The sequence below is a fragment of the Aureococcus anophagefferens genome (genome assembly GCF_000186865.1).
Source record: "Aureococcus anophagefferens unplaced genomic scaffold AURANscaffold_31, whole genome shotgun sequence".
Lineage (NCBI taxonomy): Eukaryota > Pelagophyceae > Pelagomonadales > Pelagomonadaceae > Aureococcus > Aureococcus anophagefferens.
The window spans coordinates 178,379-200,379 of record NW_008705590.1 but is presented as its reverse complement, the minus strand read 5'-3'; the positions used below and the strand labels follow the sequence as shown (position 1 = coordinate 200,379).

General features: G+C 72.7%; 8 protein-coding genes across 8 annotated transcripts; 3 read left to right on the top strand and 5 right to left on the bottom strand.

Annotated features, from left to right (window-relative positions):
- Positions 1–1,019: 1,019 nt before the first annotated feature.
- AURANDRAFT_32221 (hypothetical protein) lies at positions 1,020–1,937 on the bottom strand (the record flags this gene model as incomplete). The annotated part of the gene is made up of 1 exon (XM_009042426.1): positions 1,020–1,937. The coding sequence occupies one exon, from the start codon at positions 1,935–1,937 to the stop codon at positions 1,020–1,022; it is 918 nt and encodes a 305-aa protein (XP_009040674.1).
- A 205-nt stretch (positions 1,938–2,142) lies between these two features.
- Positions 2,143–2,964, top strand: AURANDRAFT_67072 (hypothetical protein; the record flags this gene model as incomplete). The annotated part of the gene is made up of 1 exon (XM_009042483.1): positions 2,143–2,964. One exon carries the CDS (start codon positions 2,143–2,145, stop codon positions 2,962–2,964), a length of 822 nt encoding a protein of 273 aa, XP_009040731.1.
- A 507-nt stretch (positions 2,965–3,471) lies between these two features.
- On the top strand, positions 3,472–4,473 carry AURANDRAFT_32248 (hypothetical protein; the record flags this gene model as incomplete). Its single annotated transcript, XM_009042484.1, has 1 exon — positions 3,472–4,473. One exon carries the CDS (start codon positions 3,472–3,474, stop codon positions 4,471–4,473), a length of 1,002 nt encoding a protein of 333 aa, XP_009040732.1.
- Positions 4,474–5,720: 1,247 nt separating this feature from the next.
- Positions 5,721–6,272, top strand: AURANDRAFT_15004 (hypothetical protein; the record flags this gene model as incomplete). The annotated part of the gene is made up of 2 exons (XM_009042485.1): positions 5,721–5,903; positions 5,958–6,272. Coding segments are annotated over 2 exons (498 nt in total), but the record flags the coding sequence as incomplete, so codon positions are not given.
- A 126-nt stretch (positions 6,273–6,398) lies between these two features.
- On the bottom strand, positions 6,399–7,772 carry AURANDRAFT_59487 (hypothetical protein; the record flags this gene model as incomplete). The annotated part of the gene is made up of 2 exons (XM_009042425.1): positions 6,399–6,927; positions 6,982–7,772. 2 exons carry the CDS (start codon positions 7,770–7,772, stop codon positions 6,399–6,401), a joined length of 1,320 nt encoding a protein of 439 aa, XP_009040673.1.
- A 1,297-nt stretch (positions 7,773–9,069) lies between these two features.
- Positions 9,070–9,660, bottom strand: AURANDRAFT_32347 (hypothetical protein; the record flags this gene model as incomplete). The annotated part of the gene is made up of 1 exon (XM_009042424.1): positions 9,070–9,660. The coding sequence occupies one exon, from the start codon at positions 9,658–9,660 to the stop codon at positions 9,070–9,072; it is 591 nt and encodes a 196-aa protein (XP_009040672.1).
- Positions 9,661–13,734: 4,074 nt separating this feature from the next.
- AURANDRAFT_32297 (hypothetical protein) lies at positions 13,735–15,460 on the bottom strand (the record flags this gene model as incomplete). The annotated part of the gene is made up of 2 exons (XM_009042423.1): positions 13,735–14,025; positions 14,075–15,460. The coding sequence occupies 2 exons, from the start codon at positions 15,458–15,460 to the stop codon at positions 13,735–13,737; spliced, it is 1,677 nt and encodes a 558-aa protein (XP_009040671.1).
- Positions 15,461–17,969: 2,509 nt separating this feature from the next.
- On the bottom strand, positions 17,970–22,001 carry AURANDRAFT_32238 (hypothetical protein; the record flags this gene model as incomplete). The annotated part of the gene is made up of 2 exons (XM_009042422.1): positions 17,970–18,599; positions 21,906–22,001. Coding segments are annotated over 2 exons (726 nt in total), but the record flags the coding sequence as incomplete, so codon positions are not given.

Here is a 22,001-nt window from a genome sequence, read left to right as displayed (position 1 = left end):
TGCGGCTCCCCCGTGAGCCCCGTGGGCCCGCGAGCCGCCAGCGAGACCCGGAGGGCGGCGCACCGGACCGCGGTGGACCCGCGGTGGTTCGCGGCCTTTCTGGGCCCGAGGCCCGTTCGGCGCCTTGCGGTCGCCCATGCAGCCACCAGTGGCCGCGCAAGTGCTCCTCGTCCTCGTAAATCCCCACGAAACGCACTGGCAGTGATCGGTCGACGCGCAATGGCCCGAAAGTCCCCGAACAAGCTGTTTCGGGCTAATCCGCGGGCTGAAATCATCTCCGGACCGTCGTCGGCGCCCCATCGCACGGCGTTGAAGCCGCGGGCGACTCCGAGGACATGTTCGACGACTTCGTAGCCATTGTGCCCAAGTATTGGTAGCGAAACTGGCTCGGCGTCCGCGGTCTCGGCGACCGGCGCGATCCTCGTTACGGCGTTCGCGGTTCTCCAGAAGGACCCGACGCGCGCCGCGAAGGTAACGCTGCGCGACGCGTTTCTATCCGGCATGACGAGGGACCTCGTCGAGGTCTGCACCATTTCTGAAGACTTTTTTTCCATAGCCTCGCGGCATTTCGTATCGTCGTCGCGGCCGCTGCAAATGTGCGTCGTGCGGCGTCGCTTCGTCGAGATGGCCCGCGCCCGTTGGCGAGGACGCAGTCGGTAAGGTGGTGCCGGTGTGTGCCAATTCTTAGGCCTGGGCGCGGCGGTGGCGTGGAGCACGGCGGCGCGCCCCAAAGCCGAGCCAGCCGAAGCGCCGAGCCCGGGATCGAGGTTTTTTGAAGAGCGGTGCGCCGGGGTTGCGGCCGGCAAGTGAATGCTTGCACTGCAAGTTGCATCCGCGCCGCGGCACTTATGCCGCGCCAAGCTTCGCAGCCAGGCCCTGCAGCTGCGATGGTAAGGCGCGAGCTCTCTCGAGCGCGCGCGCGTTTCGGCCGTCGGCGAGGCCCGGGGCGCGGGCGCGCGCGCTCCGGGTCGGGAGCGCGCGCGACCGCGGCCCGGGCCCCGGCGACGCGGCCGGCGGCGCTAGAGGCCCTCGTTGAAGAAGACGCGCGGCGGCGCGTCGCGGGCGCGGAGCTCCGCGGCCACCCCGACGTCGAGCCAGGGCGCCCCGAGCGAGGACCGCTGGGGCACGAGCGAGCAGACGAGCGGCGTGCTCAGCGCGAGCGTCGCGAAGCAGAGCGACGCGTAGAGCGGGACGGTGACGGCGGGGTTCGTGGAGTGGGCGACGCGCCAGCCGCGGGCCTTGGCGGCGCCGACGAGCGCGGGCGCGACGACGAGGTCCGCGCAGCCGTTCAGAATGCGGCTCGCGGTCACGGCGCCGACGGCGAAGGCCGCGGCGGCCCGGCTCCTCGCCTCGAGCGCGTCGCCGCGCGCGTCCTCGACGACCAGACCATGGCGGAGCTCGCCGGACCGCATCGACGGCACGTTGACGATCGACGCGACGGAGATGGACGCCGCGGGGACGAGGACGGACCAGCGCGCCGGCAGGGACCGCTTGAGCGCGACGGCGGTGGCCATGGACCCGAACGTCGCGCCGAGGTACGGCGCGAGCACGTCGTCGCGCTCCGCCTCGTCGGCCGCGTCGCGGTTGCTGTAGTTGCAGACGGCCATGAACGACTGGTTCGCCCACTGGAGGAACAGCGTGCCGGGCAGGCTCCGGTGCCAGACGAGCATGCACGCGGCGAGGATCGCGCAGCCCGGCGCCTGGAAGCACATGCGGCCCACGAGGGGGATGCGGTCGCCCGCGTCCGGGTGGAAGGCCGACTCGTAGAGCGTCGTCGCGCTCCCGTCGTCGACGTAGGCGGCCTCGGCGGCGTCGAGCTCTTCGGCCGTCGCCAGGCAGTTGAGCGGATTCGTCACGGCGCCGAAGTGCCAGAGCCGGGACACGAAGCCCGCCGACGCGTCGTCGGCGAGCCGCCGCTTCTGGGCCTGGAGGCTCATGCGCGCTTCCTGCGGTCCTTTCAGTGCACGCTGCCGCTCGAGCGGCGATCGTCTGCTGCGGTCCTTTGAGTGCGCGCTGCAACTCGGCGATCGACTACGCCATCGGCTGCACGCGCAGCCGATCTGTCGGAAGGCAGCAGCCCATAGTGAAACTGCCCTGTCGACTGCATGGTGCTTTGATGCTGCCGTGCCACTCACTCTCCGCATGCGCCGGTGGTCGTCGTCGTCCGTCGCAGTGCGCGCCCTCTCGTTCGCCGCCGTCGCGCACGCGTTCTCGCCGACGCGCACGTTTACGATGGCGTCGCGGTACGCCGCGCATCCGGCGACGCGCGTCGAGCAAGCCAAGGAGGCGGGCCCGAAGGACGGGCCCAACGAGACGATCCGGGCCCACCTCTTCTGCAAGCCCGCGACGGACGGCGTGTCCGTCGGCGATTGCCCCTTCACGCACTACGCGCGCATGGCGCTGGCCATCGCGGGCATGGAGTACATCGAGACGCCGCTCGCGCCGGGCGACAAGCCCGGGTGGCATCTCGAAGAGCACGGCGGGTCCATGCCCTGCTGGTCGCCGCGGGGGCTCTACAACGGCGAGGGCGCCATCTCGGACAGCGGCGCCATCGCGAAGATGGCATTGCCGGCGTCGGCCGCGGACGACGCGGCGCTGGGCGCGTGCGGCGGCTTGTTCCTCGGGATCGCCAAGTACCTGAAGAACTCCGACGACGCCAAGGACGGAGAGCTCAAGGCGGGCCTCGACGCGGAGCTCGCCAAGCTCGAGGCGCTCCTGTTCGCGACGGACGGCCCCTTCCTCGCGGGCGCGGCGCCGGGCGTCGCCGACTGCTCGGTCGCGACGAAGCTCTACGTGCTGCTCGTCGGCGCGGGCCACTACAAAAACTACGTCCTCGACGCCAAGTACCCCAACGTCGCGCGCTACTACGCGACCGCGTCGTCCCACCCGGCCTTCTACGCGACGCGCTACCCGGAGAGCGAGATGCTCGCGGGCTGGGGCGAGGCGCGCGGCGGCGGCCACTGAGCGGCGTTTCGGGCGCGGAGTAGCCTTGTAATGGGCTCCTTCTTCCCATTCGGATCGGCGTCCAGTTCGGCGACGCGTGCAATGAGTAGCTGCAACATTGGTGCAACATCGATTCAAAATTCGCTTTTTGACACACGAGAATTTCTTTGTGAGAATCACCGTGCGATGATGCTGATTGGCGGTGCCATAGCGCGCCGCGCGCGCCGCGCCACCGCTGCCGCCGCCAACCTACGGCGACCCCTGGCGTCCCAGGCCGCCGCCGCCAACGCGGCGCCGCCGGCCGGCGAGGACGTCGACGAGGCCCTGCGGAGCGCTCTGGCCTTCGACTACGCCAAGGGCCTGCCCTTCGTGAGCGACCTCGACGACGCGTGGTTCAGCGGCCGCGCGGCGTTCCCGCGGCCCCTGCCCATGTTCCGGCTCCTGGACCCGGAGGTGCCGGGCGCGCTCGCGGCGGGCGCCGAGGAGCGCGCGGCGACCGCGGCCGCGGACGAGTTCCTCTGCCGGCGCATGTACGAGACCATGGTGACGCTCCAGGCGCTGGACGACGTCTTCTACCACGCGCAGCGCCAGGGGCGCATGTCCTTCTACATGCAGGCCGCCGGCGAGGAGGCCGCGACGGTCTGCAGCGCCGCGGGCTTGGAGCCCGACGACGAGGTCTTCGGCCAGTACCGCGAGCAGGGGTGCCTGCTCTGGCGGGGCTTCGGCCTCCAGGCCATGGCGGACCAGTGCATCGGCAACGTCGACTCGTTGGACAAGGGGCGCGTCATGCCCATCCACTACGGGTCCAAGGCGCTCCGGTTCCAGACGATCTCGAGCCCGCTCGCGACGCAGATCCCGCACGCGACGGGCGCCGCGCTCGCCGTCAAGCTCGCGAAGGAGGACCGCGTCGTCGCCTGCTACTTCGGCGAGGGCGCGGCGTCCGAGGGCGACGCGCACCCGGCGCTCAACTTCGCGGCGACGCTGCGCGTGCCCGCGCTGTTCATCGTGCGGAACAACGGCTACGCGATCTCGACGCCGTCCGACGAGCAGTTCGCCGGCGACGGCATCGCGCCGCGGGCTCTAGCGCTGGGCATGGACGCCATCCGCGTCGACGGCAACGACGCGCTCGCGACCGTCGCCGCGGTCCGCGACGCGCGCGCGCGCGTCCGCGCGACGGGCGCGCCCGCGCTCGTGGAGCTCATGACCTACCGCCTGAGCCACCACTCGACGTCCGACGACGCGTCCAAGTACCGCGGCGCCGACGAGCTCAAGGCGCTGAGCGTCCGCGCGCGCCACCCCGTCGACCGGCTCCGCGCGTACATGGCGGAGCGGGGCCACTGGGACGACGACGACGAGGCGTCGGCCCGCGCGGACACGCGCGCCGAGGTCCGCGCGGCGCTCGACGCCGCCGAGGCCAAGGACAAGCCCCACGTCGACACGCTCTTCGACGACGTCTACGACGAGCTCACGCCCGAGCTCGAGAAGCAGAAGGCCGCGCTCAACGCGTGGATGGCCGCCAAGGGGGAGTGACGCCCCGGGGATGATTATAAACAAGCGAGGACTAGATGGACTTATACCGGTACCGGAGGTCGCTCAGGCGCGACACGTCCGCGCCGAGGCCCGCGAGGTCCGCGTCGACGTAGACGGCGAGGGCCCACGCGGCGGGCGCGGCGGCCGACAGCCAGCACGCCGCGAACGCGTGCGCCGCGAAGCCCGCGCGCCAGCAAAAGATGGGCGCGACGGTCAGCGCCGCCGCGCCGCGGCAGCGCCGCGCGCCCGCGCAGCGGAGCGCGCCGCAGCCCAGGACGAGCGCCGTCGCCGCGTAGCCGGCGAGCATGCCGCGCCGCGGCACGGCGCCGCCGAGCGCGCGCTGGTGGTCGACGCCGTAGCGGTTCGGCGGCTCGCCGGGCGCGCCGACCGTCGCCGGCGCGAGCAAGGCGGCGACGAAGAGGCCGACGAAGACGAGCGCGCCGAGGGCCTCGATGGCCGCAAACACGAGCCGCGCGCGCGCGTCCAAGCGCCGCGCTTCCTGCTCGATGTCCTCCACGACCTTGGCCTGCTCGTCCTCGTCGAGCGGCTCCGCGCGCTCGTGCTCCTGCTGCGGGCGATGGCGCATTGCGACGCGCTGAGGACTCGCCAGCCGGTCGGACGCTGAGAACTCGCAGCCGACGGCGGCGGCGCGCGCGCGGAGAGCACGATGAGAGCGCCCGCGGCGAGAGCTGTGATGCTGAGGTAAAAATGCGGCGATCGTGCTGCTCCGCGGGCTCTATGTGCTCAAGCTGGCCCTCTGCTCCTCTCAACATCGTCTGTCGTTCCCTGAGCCGGCTGAACGCGAGTCGAGCGGCGCGGGCCGCGCCACCCGCCCCGAGACACCGCCGCCCCGCCCGCCTGTCGCAGCTCCCGAGCCAACGCACAGTCCGCCGCTGTTCCCTGTCTTGCTCGACCCGGAGCTGAACGACAGCCGCCCGCTCGAGCCGCTCACCACAGAGTTGGCGTTTGAGACGCCCGCTATGGCCCGATTCCGGCGACTCGTCGTCGCCCTCGCTTTCTCGCTCGCTTCTGGCGTCCAGATGCCGCGCAACAAGCGCGTCGCCGCGCGGACGTACGGCAAGCCGGCGCCCCGCCAGGCCAAGGTGTCGACGGCCCAGGCGGATATGCGGTCGCGGCTGGAACGGATGACTTCCAACTTCGACGAGCTCGTCGCCTGGTCCATCCGCGGCCGCGCGGACCTCGACGAGGCCGCGCGCAAAGCGTTCGGCGCGTCCGTGCGCTACTACATCCGGGTCATCACGATCGGCGTGCTGCTGCGCTGGTTCGTCGTCGAGCCGCGCTACATCCCGTCCCAGTCCATGGCGCCGACCTTCGCGCCGGGGGACCAGATCGCGATCGAGAAGATCTCGACGCTCTACCGGCGGCCGGAGCGGGACGAGGTCGTGCTCTTCCGGCCGCCGGAGGCCGCGGTCGAGATCATGGAGCGCAACGAGCGCACCGCGGCGCGGCGGCGGGGCCAGCAGCCGCGCGACCCGCGGTCCGCGCGGAAGCCCGAGGTCTTCGTGAAGCGCGTCGTCGCGGGGCCCGGCGACGTCGTCGAGGTCCGCGACGGCGCCGTCTTCGTCAACGGCCTGCCCCTCGACGACTCGAACTTCGTCGGGGGCAACCGGCCCGCCTACGAGCTCGGGCCCCTGGCCGTGCCGCCGGGCCAGCTCTTCGTGCTCGGCGACAACCGGAACCGGTCCTTCGACTCCCACGTCTGGGGCTTCGTGCCCCGGGACAACATCGTCGGCCACGTCATCCTCCGCTACTGGCCCCTGGAGCGATTCGGGCTCATAGAACATTAGCTGTGCGTTCGCGGCGTCGTGGACGTTGTTCGTGGTTCGTTCGTGGTGTGTGCCTGGGCGCGTGGGTATCGCGGGGACGCGGCGCGCCGCGCGCCGCGCGGGGCCGCTCGCGATCGATCAGACGACGCCGGGGACGAGGACGTAGGGCACGCGGGCCTTGTACGCGTCCCAGTCCGCGCCGTACTTGGCCGCGCAGCGCGCGTCGTCGCGCCACGCGCGGTGGACGATCATGGGCACGAAGAAGAGCGCGTACCAGTGGGGCGTCACGTCGGAGAAGCCGCAGATGAGCCCCCAGCTCAGCGCCTGGGCGACGTCGGCCGCGTAGTGGGGCTTCCGCGCGCGCGCGTACCAGCCGTCGACGAGGAGCTCGCCGCCCCCGGCCGTTTTCAGGAATCGCGGGTCGTCGAGCACGGCCCAGGGCAGATGCCAGGCCCGCCGGTCGACGACGACGCCCGCGCGCCGCAGCCGGAACTCGTTCTTCTGCGCGTTCGCCGTGTCGAAGACGTAGTACGCCGCGAGGAGCAAGGCGTAGACGGCGGCCGTGTACGCGGGCGCCTGGCCTTCGACGGCGTGCGCGAGGAGCCAGCGCGACGCCGCGCAGTAGGTCAGGGGCACGCCGCAGAGGTTCCAGAAGATGAGCATCCACCTACGAAGCGCGCTTCGTCGGAACGCGCTCGGAACTCGGGACGCGGGCGTCCACCCCCAGTGCTCGTGGAAGATGTCCCACGTCGTCGGCACGCAGTGGTCGCCCTTCGCGCAGGCGTTCGCGTAGAGGAAGTGCGCGAGCACCATGAAGGCGAGCTGCGGCGAGCACCGGCCCGCGGTTTCGTATTGCTTCGACGCCGCGGAGAGCGTGATCACGAACAAGAGGATCCACGGCACGCGCAGCTCGCTCCACATCTTGAGGTCGAGCGGCCCGACCCGGGGATTCAACGTGACGCCCATGAAGCCGTCGTACAGCGGCCGGCCCGAGTCGCGCTCCGCGAGATTCCGCGAGCGGCAGTAGCCGTACGTGAGCACCGCGACGCCGTCGCCGAAGATCACGGACCAGGTGAGCACGGACCCAAAGTGGTCCATCCACACCGCGAGGCGGAGGACGCCGGCGAGGTGGAGCGCCGCGAGTCCGGAAAGGAACGCGACCCAGACCGCGGGCCCGTTGCAGTTGTAAGTCAGCGCGCGGCCCTTGAGCGAGGGCAGGGGCCGGCCGCGGACGGTCGCGCCGGGGCAGAACGCGGAGAGGAGCGCCGTGGCGGCGAGGAAGCCCGCGTAGAGGCAAAAGCCCGTCGCCGTCGGCGCCGCTCCGGCGAGGCCGCGGCGCGCGCGCGACGCGTAGGAGAGCCAGGTCTCGTCGCAGCTCTTGAACGGCGATGTAGAAGCCTCGATCGAAAGGTAGAGGCCGTACACGACGCAGTGCGACAGCAATATGATGACGGCGACGCCGACCGGGCCGCCGAACTCGTCCGGCTCCTCGGGCTTTGGAATGACTCGCATCGTTTGATGAGGCATTGCTTGCGGCGGCGACGCCTTTGACGTCGTCGTCTGCGACGACACGGAGACCGTCGACGTCGGCGTAACGGAGACCGTCGACGTCGGCGTTATCTTGGCGTTGCCCATCGCGTTGCGGAGTTCTTGAGAACACCCGCCGCCGGTCACGAGGCGCGCAATCCTGGCGAGCGCAAGTCAAAATCATTGCCACTGGCGGTTCAAGGCCTCGCGGCCCGATGGGCGCGGAATAACCGCCCCTAAGCGCAGGATGAAGACGCCGGGGGAGGCCCTGCCCGGGGAAGACAACGCCCTCCTCGAGGCCATCGACGAACTGGAAAAGACCGCGGCGCTCCACGCGCGGGAGGAACAGCAGAACGCCGACGCCGAGCCGGCGCTCCTGCGGCGCATTCGGCGCTACCCGCACTCGCCGGACGTGAAGCGCATCGAGGAACTTCTGGCCACGAGAGCATCCCTCATGCTCGCGCGGCGGACGCTGCTCCGCCAGGAGGCCGAGGCCCTGCGGGTCAAGTGCCGGCTCGCCGTCGACGACTCGCGCGAAACCGCCGCGCGCGACGAGGCGTCGCCGCGCGCGCGGCGGTCCGTCGCCGTGACCGTGGCCCACCGCATCTCGACGCTCCTCGTCAACGAGCTCCACGGCGACGCGCCCCCGCCGGCGTCGCCCGCGGCGCGGCCGCGGTCGCTGAGCTTCTCGTCGGAGAGCGGCGTGCCAATCGCGCCGTCGTCGCCGCCCAAGTGGACGTCGTCGCCGCCGAAGGCGCCCCCGCCGCCGCCGAGGGCGCACCGCCGGTCGTCGTCGGACCGGACGCCCGCGTCGCCCGCGAAGTCGCCGAAATCGCTCGCTCTGAGCGAGACGGAGACGAAGCGCCGCATCAAGGAGCTGATGGCGAAGCAGGCGGCGATCCGCCGGTCCTTCGACGCCCCCGCGTCGCCGTCGGGCGACGCGCCGTCGTCGCCGTCGTCGCCCGCGTCGCTCCGACTCAGCGAGAGCGAGACGAAGCTCCGCATCGCGACGCTCATGGCCAAGCAGGCCGCGATCCGCGAGAAGAAGGCCGAGGTCGAGGCGCGCGAGGCGCGCGCGCCGCCGATTCCCACCCTGGCGCCGGGCGAGGCGCGCGGCCGGCCCCGGGAGCGCGCGCCGCGCGGCCGGCCCGAGGACCGGGACGCGGTCTGGCGCGCGGGCCGGGACTCGTCGGGCGACACGGCGTAACTGGACATAGTAATCAAGACCCATATTATTGGAACTCGCCGGGCGAAACCGGCGTAACTGGACATAGGAACCACGTTAGAATATCAGGAGGGGCTCGCCGACCTCGACGAGCTTCTCCAGCGTGCACTTGAGGTCGAAGACGCGGCTGAGGATGACCTTGAACATCTTCTGCACGTTGATGGACTCGTGCGCGGACGTGAAGATGCAGGGCGCCTTCATGGCCTTGGCGAACTTGCGCGCGTTGCGGTCGATCTCCGCCTGCTCCTCCGGCGGCAGCGTGACGAAGACGTCGTACTTGGTGCCGACGAGGAGCGCGAACGCCGATCGGTTCAGGCCGCGGACCTGGCGGTACCACTCCTTGATGGACGTGAGCGTGCTCTTGCGGCTCAGGTCGAACATGAAGAGCACGGCGGCGGCGTCGTTGCAGACGAGCGGCAGCATGCTCAGGAACTCGCGGTGGCCGCCGAGGTCCCAGATCGAGAACGTGATCTCCGTGTTCCGCAGCGTGATCGACTTCTCCATGAAGTTGACGCCGAGCGTCTGGATGTACTCGTCGTCGAGCCGGTTCTCGACGTACTTGACCATCATCGTCGTCTTCCCGACCTGGCTGTCGCCGACCATGCCCACCTTCACCATGACGTTGGGCTTCTCCGCCAGGGCCGCCATCGCTCGGTGTCGCGCCGCCGCGCGCGCGCGGCGCGAGACCGCCGCGCGCTCGACGGGTCCGCGAACCGCGCCGCGGGGTACGCGCAGCGCCGGCGTCGAAGGCCGCGAAGACACTCTCCAGACTCCGGCGGAATCTCGGCGCTCGAGTCGAGCCGGAAGAGCCGCCGGCGCGGCGGCTCGACGCCGTAGGCCACGGTCCGCGCCGCCCGCCACTCGAACGCAGAACACGTTGCGAGCTTGTACATTCGGGGGTCCCCCCCTCTCTCAGGGGAGGAGGGTCGTGAGGGCGGGGTAGAGGTGGTCCGCGGCGAGCGCGTCCGCCGCGCCGTCCCGGAGCCGCGCGAGGAGCGTCTTCGGCCGCGGGAGCCGGCCCTTGGCGTGGCCGACGAGCTCCTTGACCGCGTCGGGCGTCGCCTTGGCGTAGGCCTCGAGGGCCGACCGGGCGCGGGCCCGCGCGGCGTCGGACGCGGGGCCCGCGGCCGCGAGCCGCGCGCGGAGCGCGGCGACGTCGCGGAGGCTCGCGTACCTCCGCTCGGGCGCGGCCTCGCCGTGGGCCGTCGCGGCGAAGACGTCGGCGGCCCGCTCGACGCAGATCCAGCCGCCGGCGTCGTCGACGGCGGCGCCGATGGCGCCGTCCGCGAGGAGCGCCGCGAGGAAGCGGCGCGCGGACGCGGCCTCGAGCGTCCGCCGGAGCGGCGCGAGGCCCCGGTCGACGGCGCGCGCCGCCGCCGCGTAGGCGTCCGCGGGGGCGGGCTCGTCGTCGTCGTCGTCGCCGGCGCCGTCGGCGTCGAGGTGGTCGAGCGCGTGGCTCGCGAGCGCGGCGAGCGACGCGTCGCCCGTCGTCGCGGCGCCGTAGGCGAACGCGTCGCCGTCGGGCCCCGCGAGGACGACGATGTCCGGCACGGCGGACAGGGGCGCGTCGGGGAGCGCCGGCGACGCGCCGCCGGCGAGGGCCCGGAGCCGCGCGGCGCGCTCGAGCGACGCCTCCGTCGAGATCGGCAGGGGGCGCGGGTTCAGGAGCCGCCGCAGGTGGAAGCGCACGAGGCTCGACGCGAGCTCGTGGGCGCGGCGGCCGAGGCCGCCGGCCTCGCCGCGGAGCGCGCAGCGGAGCTCGTCCGCGTGGAACTTGGCCGCGGCCGCGGCCGCGGCGCCGCGGCGGCCCGCGCGCGCCGCGGCCGCCGCGACGGCGCCCGCGTCGCCCCGGAGCGCGTCGAGCGCGTCCGCGAGCGCCGCCGCGGCCTCCGGCGCGCCGCGCGCGAGGGCGTCGCGCGCCGTGACGAGGCCCAGGACCGCGTCGCAGAGCGCGGCCGTCTCCGCCTCGGAGCCCGCGCCGCCGTCCGTCGGCGGCGCGACGGCCGAGAAGTCGTGCTCGGCCCACGCGAGCCGCGCGGCCGGCGCGCCGCCGCAGAACGCCCGCTGCGTCGCCTCCGCCGCGCCCACGGCGCCGACCCAGGCCGCGACGCCCGCCGCGTCCGCGGCGTCCGCGGCGAGCACCGCGACGGCGACGGCGCAGAAGCCGACGCCCGGCGCGCCCGGCGCGCCCGCGAGCGCCGCGGCGCCCTCGACGGCCGCGTCGACGCGCGCCGCGGCGGCCGCGTCGACGACGGCCTCGGCGGGCGCCGGCGCGACGGCCTCGACGGCCTCGGCGGGCTCGACGGGCGCGTCCTCGACGGGGAACGTCCGCCGCGCCTCGGGGACCTCGACGGGCGACGACGACGACCGCTCGAGGAACCGCGCGTCGACGGTGCGCCGCCGCCGCCGCGCGCGCATCGTCGCCGCCGCGAGCCGCGCGTCGTCCTCGTCGTCGTCGCTCGACTCGCCCAGCTTCGGCGCCAGCGACTTCCGCGACGGCGCCTTCCCGGACGCCTTGCCCGAAGCGTTGGCCGAAGCGTCGCCCGAGGCCTCGCCCTCGCTCGACTCGCGCGGCGCCGCCGAGGTCTTCCCCTCGCTCGACTTCCGCGGCGCCGCCGGCGCCGAGGTCTTCCCCTCGCTCGACTTGCGGTTCGCCGCGTTCTCCTTGTCGACGCTCGACTTGCGGTTCGCCGCGTTCTCCTTGTCGACGCTCGCCTTGCGGCCGGACGCGGAGCCGACGCTCGACTTCCGGCCCGACGCCTCGCTCGAGAACCGGAGCCGCGCGGACCGCCGCCCCGGCCGGCCGCCGCAGCCCACGCTCAGGTCGCGCAGGACGAGGCTCGCGTCGCGCGGCGCCGCCTTCTTGACCGTCGGCGGCGCCTCCGGCGTCGCCTCGTCGTCGTCGTCGCCCGCCGCCGCTTCCGCGACGCGCTCCGCGGCCGGCGTCGCCTCCTCCGGCGTCGCCGCCTCGCTCTCCTCCGTCGCCACGGACGCCGCGGCGCGCGACGGGTGCGCGTCGCACCACGTCGCGTAGGCCTCCTCGTTCGACTCGCACGGGCCCGTCGTCCAGCCCTCCTCCTCGGCGGGGTCGACGACGTCGATCTCGACCTCCGCGGGCGGATCCGCGAGGTTCAGCACGCGCGCGAGCGCGAAGGCCAAAGGGTGGTCGTCGTCAGCGGCGTCGATGGAAGCTAAAGCTTCCGCACTGATGCTCGCGATGGTCTCCAGGCGCTGCGCGTCGGTCATAACGTCGTGATTCGCGACGCAGGTCTGGAACGCGTCGTCGTTCGTCGACGGTGTCGGCGTCATCGCAGTGCGCGCGGCGTCGGCGTAGGACAGCGTAGCCATTGATGCGACGGCGCGCGTAGCAGTCGCGGAGGGCCTGTCTGGTTGACGACGGCGCGTCCCGTTGACGACGGCGCGCGCGGCGGCCAGAGTCAACGTCTTTGGCCCCGTTTGGGACCGCGGGCAAACATCGACTCGAGCTCGAACCGGCCGATGGCTCTGTGCGTGGTGCTTGAAATGAGCAGCAGTTTAAATCGCTGAGTTCGTCGCGAGGAGAGGCGTAGCAACCGCCGCATGTCCGACTGGTGGGAAAAAGCCACCGGCGCCGCGTCGCGCAACGCTGCGAAGCAAGGCAAGCAGAGCAAGAAATTGAAACCGCGCAATGCGCCCAAGCAGAGCCTCATCGCGCCGAAACGGCCAAAGCTGAACGAGTCCAAGTTCGCGGACTGCCCAGTGTGCGGTGCGTCGATTCACGTCGACTTGATCAATCACCATCTCGACCTCGACTGTCCGGGACCGAACGAGCCGCGGCGACCGGACGACGCGCCGCCGCAGCCGGACGACGGCGCGCCGCCACCGGATGACAGCGACGCGCCGCCGCCGGACGAAGTCGCGCCGCGATCCGCCTCGCCGCCGCCGCCGCGATCCGCCTCGCCGCCGCCGCCGCGATCCGCATCGCCGCCGCCGCCGCGATCCGCCTCGCCGCCGCCGCGACAAGCAGCGCCGCCGCCGCCGCCGCGGCAACGATCCGCCGCGGAGTCGTCGCGCTTCGTCGACTGCCCGTCGTGCGGCGACTCGATCCTCAAGAGCGCGCTGAACCACCACCTCGACTTGCGCTGCCGAGGGCCGCGGGAGGCGGGGGCGGGCGGCGGCTCCGACGGCGGCTCCGACGACGGCTCCCCGGCGGCGCCGGCGACGGCCGCGTGCCCGCTCTGCGGCGTCACCGTGCCCCTGGCGGAGATCAACGCGCACATCGACGGCGGCTGCTGCGTCGCCGGCGCGCCCGCGGAGACGCCGACGCCGGCAGAAACGCCGCCGCCGGCGCGGAGCGAGGCGGACCTCCTCGAGCTCATGCGCGGCCAGCTGTCGTGCCCGCTCTGCCTCGACGTCTTCGACGACCCGGCGTCGCTGCCCTGCGCGCACACGTTCTGCCGCGAGTGCATCCTCCACTCCTTCGAGCGGAAGGACGGCAAGCACGAGTGCCCGATCTGCCGGCAGCCGTGCCGGAAGAAGTCCATCCAGCCCGCCGCGACGACGCGCGCGATCGTCGACCTCTACCGCCAGCGCCTCAAAGCCCCCTCCTAAATGTACTTCGCCGGGAGGCCGTAGTCGCCCAGCAGGCCCACCGGCGCCTCGAAGCCCCCTCCTAAATGTACTTCGCCGGGAGGACGTAGTCGTCGAGCAGGCCCACCGGCGCCTCAAGGCCCCCTCCTACATTTACTTCGCCGGGAGGACGTAGTCGTCGAGCAGGAGCTTGCGGAGCTCGAGCTTGGAGATCTTGCCCGTGCCCGTGAGCGGCAGCGGCCCGTCGAAGAAGATGACGTCGTCGGGGATCCACCACTTGGCGACCTTGCCGACGTAGAAATCCAGCAACTCCTGCTTCGTCGCCGTCGCCCCCGGCTTGAGGCGCGCGACGAGCACGGGCCGCTCGCCGTACGCGTCGTGCGGCGCCGCGATGACCGCCGCGCCCGGGCCGTCCGACGAGTCGATCGCGTCGTGCGCGTGCGCCTACGATGCGACGATCTCCCCCCCAAAAAAAGTTCTCGAAACGACGCACCAGACCCTCGAGCTCCGCGGACGAGATCCACTCGCCCCCGGACTTGACGACGTCCTTGGCGCGGTCGCGGATGGCCAACGCCCCCGTGGAAGAAATCGTCGCGACGTCGCCGGTCTTGAACCAGCCGTCGGCGTCGCAGGCGTCCTCGGCCGCGCCGTAGTAGCGGCGGATCGTCGCGGGCCCGCGGACCTCGAGCTCGCCCTGGCTCGACCCGTCGCGCGGGAGCGCGGCGCCCCCGTCGTCGACGACCCGCAGCTCGACGCCGAAGAGCTCGAAGCCCGCGGCGACGGGCGCGTCCGCGTCCGCCCGTCCGATGCCGTCGTCGCGGTGCGGGCCCATGACGCCGACGGGCGAGAGCTCCGTCATGCCCCACGAGCGCACGACGTGGCAGCCCCGGGCCTCGTAGCGCTCCGCGAGCGCCGGCGGCGTCGCCGCGCCGCCGACGACGACGCGGCCGTCCGCCGAGAAGAGCGCCGCGTCGCGCCGCGCCTCGAGCCCGTCAGCGAGCGCCATGAAGACCGTCGGCACGCCCGCGGCGAAGGTCACGCCCTCGTCGGCCGCGTACGAGCCCGCGACGGCCCCGTCCAGCGGCCCCGCGAGCAGGCAGAGCTTCGAGCCCGCGAGCGCGGCGGCCCAGGGCAGCCCCCACGCGTTCACGTGGAACATGGGCACGAAGGGCAGCGCCGCGTCGGCCTTGCGGAGGCCCATGGACGGCGCCGTGAGGGAGAAGAGCGTGTGGAGCATGGTGGACCGGTGGGAGAAGAGGCAGCCCTTCGGGTCGCCCGTGGTGCCCGACGTGTAACACAACCCGCTCGCCGCGGTCTCGTCCAAATCGTCGGCCCACGCCACGTCCTCGCCCAGGCGCCGCTCCAGGAGCGCGTCGTACTCGAGCCAGCCGCGCGCGCTCGCCTCCGCGGTCCGCGTGGCCCGGTCGTCGCCCGGCCGGCCGTCGGGGACCACGACGACGGCGCGGGGCGCGTAGTCGGCGGCGCACAGCGCCAAAACTCGCGCCAACAGGTCCGCGAAGCCGCCGTCGACGAGAATCGCGGTCGGCGCCGCGTGGGTGAAGATGTAGGCGAGCTGGTGCTCGTATAATCTGGGGTTCACCGTGTGGAGCACGAGCCCCGCGCCGGGCACGCCGAAATAGGCGTCGAAGTGCGCGCCGTGGTTAAAACAGAGCGACGCGACGCGGTCGCCGCGGGCGCAGCCGAGGTCCTTCGTCAAGGCCGCCGCGAGGGCGCCGGCGCGCAGGCGCGCCTCGCCGTAGGTCGTCCGCGCCGTCGCCGCGTCGTCGCTGCACCAGCGGCTCGTGATCTCGCGGGTGCCGTGGACGCGCGCCGCGTGGTCGATGATGTTCTGGATTAACAGTGGCTTGTCGTCCTGCATGAGGCCGTGGAGGCGCCGCCGCGCGAGCGGCATTGCAAGGCGGCTAGCTTGGGCAGCCCGCAGCCGCGCGAGAGCCCCCATCATCGTCTCGAAACTTGAAGAGGTTCAAAGTGCTATGTTGATGAGAAAAGCAAACAACAAGAAGCGCGCTCTCCGGACGAGATCTGACAATCATCCATTCTGCCGTGGACAGGAGCCCGTGCAAAACAGCCATGCCGTCGCGCTCCGTGCCGACGACGCCGTCGTCGGGCGGGTGGGGCTCGCCGCAGTCGGCGCGGCACTCGGCGGGCGAGGCCTTCGAGGAGGACCAGCAGCTGCCCGCCCGGAACCGCCTGCGCGTGCTCATCCGCAAGCACCTCGACAAGGTGAAGAACCGGCGCCTGCGGTCGCCCCGGGCGGCGCCGCCCCAGACGCCGGCGGGCTCCGGCCAGGAGACGGACGACGAGGAGGAGCGGCGGCCCCGCAAGCGCGCGCGCGGCGTCCCCGGGGAAGACCGGCGCCGCGGAACCGACCCCGGACCCCCCCCCAGGTACGAGCGGCTCGAGCGCGCCGTGCGGCGCCAGCTCTCCAAGGGCCGCGCCGCGCGCCGCAAGCTCAACGACCTCCGGAAGAAGATCGAGTCGCGCAAGGACCGCGCGCTCGCGCGGCGCCGCGAGCGCCGCCGCGCGCGGAGCGGCGCCGCGTCGCCGGCCCAGGAGGACCTGGGCTACGCCTCCGACGGCGGGAGCCCGCGCAAGGAGCCCCTGGGCGCCGTTCCCGCGCGCGCCCTGCCCTGGGAGGGCGCCGCGTCCACGGGCGCGCTGCTCACGCCGACCAAGGCCGAGGCGCCCGTCCTCTCCCGCGACCGGCTCCCGAGCGGCGACATGACGCCGCTGGACGTGTCCGAGGAGGAGCTCGAGGCGGAGCTGAGCGAGTCCGACGACGACAGCCTGGACGAGGACGAGGGCCCGACGCCCGACGCGCGCGCGGTCCAAGCCGGGGCAGCACAAGAGCGCGAAATTCCCAACTTCAAAGGCTCCGATCTCGGCCGTTTTCCACTCGTTTCGGCTGATTTTTGGACGAGCGATCATCTCTCGGAACGGTCTCGCAGCATGGATGCTTTTCCCGGAACGCGCGCGCGCGGCACACTCACGTTGAAGCGACGTTGAATCACTCTTTTCCCGCCCAGGTCCAAGCCGCGATCCTCGCGGCGCTCGGCGACGTCGACCGGAGCGTCCGCGCGCTCGCCTGCGGCGTGGCCGTCGCGGCGCTCCTCTGCGTCGATGCCTACGTGTCGTCCCCGGCCGCGGGCGTCGCCGGCATGGTGGCGGCGTTGGGCCCGCTCCGCGCGGCCGCGACGGTTATCGCGGTCGTCGGCGCCGCGCTCCAGGTCGACGGCGTCCGCCGCGCGTCCCTCCGCATGTCCGGCGCCGCCGTCGCGCGCGCGACGGGCGCGCGGCCGCCGGCGCCGGGCAAGCGGCACCCGAAGTCGCCGGGCCGGGCCGGCGCGCGGAAGCGCGCGGGGTCCAAGGACGGCGGCGTCGACGGCGCGCCGGCGCTCCGGGGCCTCGCGCGCGGCGAACGCGCGGGCTCGGGCGCGCCGCGGTCGAAGCGGCGCGACTCGCTCGAGTCCACGCCGACGTGGACGATCCCGCGCGTCGACGCGCCGGGCACGGAGAACTCGTGGCGCTTCGCCGACACGACGAAATTCAGCCTCCGGGGCGCCAACTACCTCCGCGACAAGGTCAAGGCGCCGTCCGCGCGCGGCGTCTACGAGTGCGTCGCCGTCCACGTCTTCCAGTCGCCGTCGGGCAACATGCCCGACATGCTCGCCAAGCACGCGCGCTTCCTGCCACCGCGGCGGCCCGGCGACCCGGACGCGCCGCTCGCGCTGCCGCGCGTCTTCGCGTTCAACATCTCCGTGCCCACGGAGGCGCCGTCCATGCGGGGCTGGAAGCCCCACAACCCCTGCTGGGTCATCCTCATCGTCATGCGCCTCACGGACGAGAGCGCCGCCGCGCTCCAGAAGCCCGAGCGCGAGTGGACGCCCGGCCTCCGGCTCGCGCGCGACTGGGTCGACAAGTCCGAGGACGACCCCTACTTCTCGTCGCGGCTCAAGGGCATCTTCATGTGCCACCCGCTCAAGGGCGAGAAGCTCCCGAGCCTGCTCGACAAGTGGAACGGCAAGCCCGTGCTCATGGCCGCGTCCGGCGGCCTCGGCCGGCGCCCGGGCATCTCGACGTTCCACCGCGCGCGCGACGCCGTCGAGGTCGGCCTCAACATCGGCGAGTCCTTCTCCTACATGGGCCGCGGCGCCGTCTACATGATGATCGGCAAGCTCGCGACGCTCGACTGCGACGTCTGCTTCACCGTCGAGGGCCGCGCGGACGACGAGCTGCCCGAGGTCGTCCTCGGCGCGTCGACGTTCTCCGCCCTCAAGCTCTCGGAGAAGTTCGCCAACCTCATGCCCCCGACGTCCTAGGGCGCCCCTTTCTCTCTCGTAACCGCACCCCCGCGCTCCGGCCCGAGGTTAGTAGCAGCTCCCGACCTGGTCGTCCTCGGCGAAGGCCAACGCCGGTCGGAAGGCGGCGTTCTGCTTGTATCGCGCCTCGAAGAGGTCCGGGTAGGACGTGATCTTCTGGACGAGGCACCGCGCGGCCTCGGCGATGTTGAAGCCGGTCTTCGCGCTGACGTCGAACCAGGCGACGAAGCCCCACTGGCCGCAGAAGCGGTCGAGCTCCGCCGTGTCCGCCGTCGCCGTCTCGATGTCGCACTTGTTGCCGAGGAGCACGACGGGCACGGGCTCGTCGTTGCTCAGCGCCACCTTGTCGTCGATCTCCCGCTTCCACGCCGTCACGGTGTCGAAGGTCGTCGGCCGCGTCACGTCGTAGACGAGGAGCACGCCGAAGGTGTCGCGGTAGTAGACCTTGGCGATGCTCCCCAGCGTCGTCTCCGCGCCGGCGACGTCCCAGAGCTGGAGCCGCACGGTCTGGCCGTCGACGTCGATCTCTTTCAGCGCGAAGTCGACGCCCGTCGTCGACTTGTAGCGGCTCGTGAACTCGTCGCGCACGAGCTGGCGGATCAGCGCCGTCTTCCCCACGGCCTTGTCGCCGAGCACGAGGATCTTCACCGGCAGCGACGCCGGGTCCGCGGGCGACGCCTCGGGCTGGAAGTTGGCCATGGACGGGCGCGCGCGCGCGGCGCAGGCGGCGCGGCTCCGGGAAAGGGCGGGCGCGTCGCTGCGGCGACGGCGGCGAGCACCGGCGGGATCGTCGAGGGCCTCGACAACAGCGACGACGACGAGACGGCCTGCTGAGATGCGCCCCGCCCCACCTTTGCCACAGCCTGATTTTCTCTGTGAGGCAACATCTCTTCAAGGAGCTGGCAATATCCGCCTCGGCAAAGAGGCCTCGAAGGCAGGCCTAGGCACGAGTCGCTTCTTTGTCAACTTTCGGGAGTTTACCCGATGTTGAACGACAAGCACCGACGACCGCCTCCACTAGTTAGGCGGCTCGGCGGTGCCCGCGACGACGGCCGCGTGCGTCTCCGCGGCGGCCATGGACACGTCGAGGAGCGTGTCCGCGAGCGCGCCGACGGCGTCCGCGTTCGCGGCGCTCGCCGTGCCCGCCTTGGCCCGCGCGTAGACGCCGCGCACGATGGCCGCGATGCGGAAGTAGGACACGGCCGTGAAGAGGTCGAGGTGCGGCAGCGCCTTCGTGGCGAGCTTCGAGAGCACGTCCGCGCGCGCCTCGTCCGCGATCGCCCGCGCGTACGTGTCGAGCAGGTCCGCGAGCTTCGGCACGCCGTGCGCGCCGTGGTCCAGGCCCCGGAAGCCCGTGAGCGGCCCCACGGGCAGCGGCGGGATGGCGTAGGGCATCGCGATGTAGGCGACGTCGCCGACGGGGTGCCCGAGCGCCGCGAGCTCCCAATCGAGCAGCGCGACGACGTCGGCCGAATCCTCCGCGAAGATCATGTTGTCCGTGCGCAGGTCGCCGTGGGCCACGAAGAGCTCGCCCGGCGCCACGACGGTCTCGTCGACGTCGGCCGCGTGGGCCTCGCAGGCCGCGCGGAGCGCGTCGCCGTGCGCGGAGACCTCGGCGCTCGTCGCCTCGCCGAGCTTCTCGTCGGCGCCGGCGTACTGGCGCGTCCACGTCTTCACCTGGCGGCCGAGGTAGCCGGCCTTGGGCGGGCCGCCGAGGCGCTCCACGAGCGCGGCCGGCGGCGCCGCGCCGTGCAACTTCGCGGCGACGCCCATCGCGCTCGCGAAGATCGCCGGCCGCTCGGACGCGTCCGCGGCCTCCAGATAAGGGTCGCGGAAGTGGCGGCCCGCCGCGTAGTCGTAAACCCAAAAGTCCGTGCCGAGCACGGCCCTGTCCTCGCAGAGCGCGCGCGCGCGCGGCGCCGGCACGCCCGACGGCCGCAGGTGCTCCGCGAACGCGTGCTCGCGGCCGACGTCGTGGGCGCCGCGGAGCAGCGCGCCCTTGGGCTGCTTGCGCACGACGACGGCGCCGCCGTCCCAGCGCACCGTGAACGTCGGGTTCGACTGGCCGTGCGAGAACTGGCCGATGGCGACGCCGTCCCCGTCGGCGGGCGAGCCGACGATGGGATGCAGGTACGCGAGGAGCGGCGCGGCGTCGAACTCGTGGCCCTTGCGGATCTTCGTCTCGCTGCCCTTGGCGCGCTTCTCGAGGAAGCGGCGCAGCAGCAGCGCGCTCTCGGGGAAGGCGCCGCAGAGCTGGGCGACGCGCTTCATCATCGTTTGTTTCGCCGCTGCGAGCGCGGCGGTAGTATGTCGCGGTCTTTGCCGACGAGAGCGACTAGCTCTCGGTGCCGCTGCGCGGTAGATCGCGTTGCTGCGGCAAGCAGCGCGTCGAGGGCGAGCTGCGAGAGCTACGGCATCATCCTATGATGCCTTTTAGTTTGCACCCTCGGCATTTGAGCGTAACGCTCTCCCGAGCTGCCCAATCTGTTGCGTTCTCGCTCGGCGTCCTCGTCGCCAGCTCGAAACGCATGCCGCGCCCGAAGAAGCCGCGGCCCCAGTCGGCGCCGCCCCTGCGCCTCGTCTCGTTGAACGTGCGCAGCGGCCGCACGTCGCGCCAGGAGATCCGCTACTCGACGAGCAAGGACGACACCGTCGACGTCGCGCGCCAGGAGTACCGGCGCCCGCCGAGCGGGCGGCCGCCGCGGCCGCGCCGGTCCGCGCCGCGGCCCCCGACGCCCGCGAGCCTGCCGCTCGTCGACGGCGCGCCGCCGACGCCGCGCATCGACGCGCCGAAGCTGACCGAGCAGAAGATGCGCGACTACGGCTACGGCGTGCCCCAGTGGAGCCCCTACTACCGGCCCGCGGGCTACGTGCCCGAGGCCGCCGCGCGGCCGAGCAGCCGCGACTACGGCCACTTCCCCGCGTCCCAGTCCCTGAGCCCGGCGCTGCAGATGCGAGCGCGCGCGCGAACATCAAGGAGATGAAGGGCCGCGCGACGGTGGACCACCTCTGGGAGACCATGGGCTCGCGGCCCAAGTGCGTCAACGACCTGCACTGGATCGAGGTCGCGCGGGAGCAGGCGGCCCTCGAGGAGGCGCACCACAGGAAGCTCGCCGGCGAGACCGCGTAGTCGCCCCGCGCGTCCGCCGGCGCGGCGCTTCCTCGCGAAGCCGGCCCCCGGCGGCGCCGCCCCCCATGTCCCGCTCGGCTAAGCGGCCCCCGTGTTCAAAGCCAGGTTAGTGCCAGAGCGCGTCGCTGTCGTCGCCGTCGTCGTCGTCGATGACGATGGAGCGCCGCGCGGACTTGCCCTCGGGGTCGTCGTCGGAGTCCGGGCCCGTCCGCGACGCCGCGCGCGGTCGGTTCGGCCTGAGGCGGCCGCGCGGCGGCGGCGGCTCGTCGTCGTCGTCGTCGTCGTCGAGGGACGGCGAGCGCGCGCGGTTCGACTTGAGCCGGCCGCCGCGCGTCGGTCGAGGCGCGGCGTCGTCGCCGTCGTCGTCGACGACGATCGTCTCCCGTCGCCGCGGCGTCGGGTCCTCGTCCTCGTCGGACTCGACGACGATGCGGCGCCGCGGCTTCTTCTTCTCCGGCGGCGGGTCGTCCGAGTCCGAGTCCGCGGCCAGCGAGCGCCGCTTCTTCAGCCGACCGCCGGAAGACACGGGCACGACGACGTCGTCCGCGGACGCGCGCTTCTTCGGCCGCCCGCCGGACGCCGGCGGCGCGACGTCGATGGACGACACGTCCGAGTCGCTCTCCGGCGGCGGCGCCTGCTGCTTCTTCTTCTTCGCCTTCTTCGGCGACGGCGGCTCGCGCCAGTCGTCCTCGTCCTCGTCGTATCGCTCGAGCAGCTCCGCGAGGCCCCGCTGGCTCGCGTTGCCGCCGGACGACCGGCGGCCGCACTCCTCGGCGTCGTCGCGGAAGGTCCGCGCCTCGTCCTTGTCCACGAGCTCCGCCTCGCGCTCCTCGTGGCGCGGCTGCGCGTACCACGGCTCGGCCTTCTCCTGGCGCCGGCCGCTGTTCTTCCGCCGCTTGTGGTACTCCTTGGCCGTCTCCTCGCGCGCCTCGTCGTCGTCCTCGTTCTCG